Raw genomic sequence first — 5048 nt, 5'->3', positions numbered from 1 at the left:
ATATTTCTATATATATATATATTCGTATGTATATATATGTATGTGTGTACATATATATTTTTATACATCTATTCATATGTATATATATATGTATGTGTGTGTACATATATATTTCTATACATATATTTATATGTATATACATGTATGTGTGTGCATATATATATATTCAATACACACAGAAATAAACACATGGGTCAATTTAAAAAACGAAAACAGACCAGTCACAATATCTGATGCCTAAAATTTTAAAGTAAGGCAGCAAAAGAAAAATCACCTAATAGGTTAAATCTAAAGTTTCTTCCGGACTGAAGGTATGCTTAAAAAAATATACAGCATAGCATATAAATTATTTTGTATAAAAACAATTTCAATCTTAAAATGTGAGGGCAATGTCTCTTTCTTCAGAAAACATAAACAAATTAATTTATATACTAACTTCATAGGTAAAATAAAGATTTAACTTTACTTTTTCCAAGTTTGGATGTTCACTTTAACACCTTGTCAGCAAAACATTTTTTTAATAAACATACATTTTTGTTAGCAAACTATTAAATATTAAAATTAAGAAAATTTAATATTTAATAATTTTCTAAAAAGAATTTAAATAAACCTCTTGATAATTTAAGTCTGCATAGATATAATCTTTGCCAATACTCAGTTAGTGGAAGTACAGGAAGAAACTTTCAATTAAACCTAACTGATGGACTACTGTATAATACTTAATATTTATATAAATAATGTCATTGACATTTTTTTATAAAAATTGTATATATGTATAATTAAATACCAGAGGGACATTTAACATCACAACTTACTTTTGAAAGCCTCCTCTAGCATATCCTCTATTCTGACCAAATGTTCCTCGCCCTCTGGTATTTCCAATAAGAGGTCCTTTAGTGCTGGTAGCAAAAGTTCCAGTTAATCCTCGAAAAACAGAGTTTGGAGGTGATATTCCAACAGGATTATTATTAAATAATGCTGACCCTCCAACATTTGTATTTGAATAAGTATCTTGCTGTCTTAAAGCATTATTATTAGAAAATGTGCCACGTCCCCCTCTGTCAGCTGGACCAAACGATAAATTTTTATTATCGTAATTAGAATAGTCTGGTCGCAGGGGTGATTGATAAAACGATTCACTGCATGTAACATAAGAACTAGAATCATCAAAAGAATTTCTAGACTGGTTCATAGTTAAAGAATCATTCATATGTAAACTAGTATCTCCAAAGTTATTTCTCATACTCATACTATCACCGTATCCATGGGAGTAATCTACGGAGCTATTTTTGTTTGAGTCATATTCACTATTAAAACTTTGAAAACTGTCATAAGGGTCAGGATTAGGTTTGCTAGCAGATGATCTCGGACGAGGATACGAGGGAGGGCCAGCATATGCAAATCTTGGTCTTTGAAAACGTGTGTTATTATTAGTGGGAGTTGATGCATACTGAGATGAAAATGATTGGAAACTGGAATTGGAAGCGGGAAAACCACCATAACCGTGATTATTATTCATAGTCCTTTTTATAACCTACATAGGAAAAAAAATATTCTTTCAATGCTACAATATCTAATAAATTATTTCACATAATGTAGTGTTTAAATCATACCGATCTTAGATTTAATATGAATAATTATTTTAAAGCTTTAAAATTAATTTATTTACTTAATATCCCAATATTTTTCCACTAAACTCCAACTTAAAAAGGTATTTTTAAGTATTAAGCAAATAAAAATATTGATTTTTTTTAATGGATGATGTGTAGTAATCTAACTCTTTCTTAATTGATTTTTTGTTAAATATAGAATTAGGTGATAAATGATTTAAATGTATTTTTAAAATTTACTTAGCATTAGGAAAATTTTGAAATTTAACCAAAAATTTGAAAAAATGGTTTCATTACTAACGTAAATTTAATAAGCTCTTGTAATAAATTTCAGTTTAAATTATGAGATAAGCATCTATTTGGCTTATATCACTCAATATAACTTATAGACAGTATTTTCATGAAAAAGCCTAGTTTAATGTCTAAAAAATAAGCGATTCTTAATAGTTAGAAAATGTTAACCAACATATCTGAGTGTTCAGAAAATAAGAATGCAAAATGATTAAGTATCCAAATAGAGCTATAGAAGCAAAAATTCTGACTGAATATGCAAAATAAGTCACAAATCAAAATTTAAAACAGGCAGTAGAAAGAATTCAAGAGGAAATGGTCATTATTAAAAAAAGTCTGCAATTAATTTAAATTTACAAAATTGATCTTGAATTGAACAAAATATTAATTAAATGAGCATTAAAAACTGAATGATGAATTTAAAAATTTAGTTGGAAGAAAACCACATTGAAACTTAATTGTTTAGTTAGATTAGATAAGACACAGAGAGAAAATTAAATATCAAAAACCTAATTAGAAATCCAAAAATCTATTTCAAGATTACACTATTTTATGGGATAAAGTATTTATCGCATTTTTAGTTTTATAGCTAGCAATTTATCATGTTTCCTTTAATTATGCCAATTTCAGCGTTTAGTGCAGGATTTCGTGTCTAGGGTCTTATTTTTAGAAATTTGAAAAAGATAGTTTCACCTTGAGTTCAGTAAAAATTAAATTTGTTCAAAACAAAATATTATTTTAATGAAATATAATTTTCTAAAAGCCTACACTTGTATATAAATATATGAAATTTTAAGTACAGAAAATTTAAATGAACAGGCATTTGTAAAGTAAAGAATAGTTTTAGAAAACAGAAGAGCAAAGTCATGTTTAGAATCTAATTTGAAGGCATGTTCTAATTGAAATTATTTTTATTATAAATATACAAATCAAGGATCAAATAATTGAAATCAAATGTTTGATTATTAATTACAAAATAAAATTTATAACTTAATAAATAATAAATAAATAAACTTAATAAATAATAATAAATAATAAATATTGATTCTCAATATCAAAAGATAGTTTTCATAATATGAAATATTAATATACTTTTAAAAAGTTTAAGCTTTTATTTACAAAATACATACAACTCCAAAAATCAAGAACAATAAAGAAATGAAAAAATATGTGATATTAATAAGATATGAAGTTAGTAACACAATAATTAATCTAAATGACCACATACAAGAAGGAAATTCTCAAGAATTTTACAAATATTATAATTAACTACAATATTGAAGCTAATTTACATATAGCAACATCTTTCTATAGTAAAAACTTTTCAATTTCTGGTGGGAAGGGTGAAAGGAAATAACATCTTTTGTAACTTTTTGTAACTAGCGCATTTAACTAAGTGTTTCTTATTCTTCCTTACAAAATGCACATTTTCAAGGGTATGAAAACTAAATGAGTTTTAAAGATGCTAACAAAATGTAATATTAATCATACAAATTAAAATATATATACAGTACAGAACCCGTTATCCGGAAATCAGAAAACCGGAAAACCAAAAAACCGGAACAAAATTTGATTAGTTTCCCCGCCATTTTTAAAAAAAAATTTTCTTTTTTCCTCATAAGATTTTAGGATTTTTCGTTCTTTTTTGAAAAATGTTTACCATACCATCATTTTGGAAATAATCATTAATGTATTACTTCATCATTTTTTCTTCTTTTTAAGATTATTTTTAATTTTTTTTTTCGTTGGGTTTAACTATAAAAAAACGGCTTTTTGTTGCAATTCAGAAAACCGGAAAAATCAGTTATCCGGAATATCGATGGTCCTGATCGTTCCGGATAATCGGTTCCCTACTGTATATTTTATGCAATGATTGTTTTCAGAGTTCAGAATTTCGTGAAAGATCTATTTTAAGTAGCATGGAATTTTATTGCTGTTTCTAAATTGACCCTTGTGTAGGCTAGTATGCGTATATACATATATGAGACGTATCTAAAAAGTAAGTTCAATTAGTTTTTCTGTCGCCAAAGAAATACTGGCTATGCTATAACTAAGCTTAAAAGTGCTCCCTGTTCTCTTACTTTCTGCTCAAATTAGTATTCAATTGAATACGTGAAATCTAGCTTAATTTAGTATGAATGCACTTTTGAATCATTTAAAAATACTTTATGATATAGACAGTATGAGAGAATCAAGTTACATATTTTCTTTTCTTGCATTCGAAAATTATTACCTTCATAATTTTACAAGCTTCATAATTTAGGTAATTGGTTCCAAAATAAGCAAAATTCTCTAATTATGAAAAATACACTAATTCTACCCTAATAAGCAATATGCTATAGTTTTTTAAAAAAACGGACACTTTAATTCTGTCATAAATCCATGTCGTTCCCCAAAAGACAATAATTTTAAAATATTGTCACTTAAGCACCAAATATTAGTTATCACTATTGGATACACCGAATTCATGACAATATATTCACTTTTGTTGCAATTTTTCCATGGTTTTTTTAAATTACATTTTCAATACATAAATGCCACACTTTACATTGGATTTTAAAATAATTTTCCACACGCTGGGTTCACTTTGATTTACATTGCATTTCCATTGTGTTTTTCAACACTTATAAGTAGTTTCTGCACATCTTTCAAAAATTTTGTATCGCTAAAGTAGGGGTGCACAACCTTTTTGAGTGAAGGGCCACTTGCACAGCAGGTTGGCTAACAAAGGGCCGCACTTGTATTAAGACATGATAATGACAAATGTAGTAATGTTTATTTAAACATTAGCGGTCTATTTTTTTATCAATAAACTTAGTAATATATTTGTAAAAAATTCAAGGTGTTCCATTTTTAGAATTCATTCAAAAATAAAAAGACTTATACTTTTTTTTTACAAAAAAAAAATTGCTATTTTTATCATATGAACAATAGATTTATCAAAATAAATAAACATTGAAGTAAAGAAATGTTTCTTTTTTTATCATATCATGCAATACGAAAATTTATTTTAGAATTACGAGGCGCATCAAGAAAGTAAGTTTCCCTACTTTTTTTTTAAAAAAAAAAGAACTCACACTTTCAGGAACATATTTATTGGCAACAAGTATAGCAATGCTTCAGTTATTTTTCGACATAGCCACCACC

General features: G+C 26.5%; 1 protein-coding gene across 2 annotated transcripts in view; it reads right to left on the bottom strand.

Annotated features, from left to right (window-relative positions):
• Nucleotides 1–5048, bottom strand: part of LOC107453324 (DBIRD complex subunit ZNF326) — a 42378-nt gene that overhangs the window by 18651 nt on the left and 18679 nt on the right. For both annotated transcript variants that reach the window (XM_071177501.1, XM_071177500.1), the window contains exon 2: nucleotides 816–1534. In XM_071177501.1, coding sequence (XP_071033602.1) covers nucleotides 816–1519 — 704 coding nt within the window. In that variant the 5' untranslated portion in view covers nucleotides 1520–1534. The remainder of the gene's footprint in view (nucleotides 1–815; nucleotides 1535–5048) is intronic.

The sequence above is a fragment of the Parasteatoda tepidariorum genome, chromosome 2 (genome assembly GCF_043381705.1).
Source record: "Parasteatoda tepidariorum isolate YZ-2023 chromosome 2, CAS_Ptep_4.0, whole genome shotgun sequence".
Lineage (NCBI taxonomy): Eukaryota > Metazoa > Arthropoda > Arachnida > Araneae > Theridiidae > Parasteatoda > Parasteatoda tepidariorum.
Note: the sequence above shows the minus strand (reverse complement) of the source record. Positions and strands in the feature narration are given on the sequence as shown.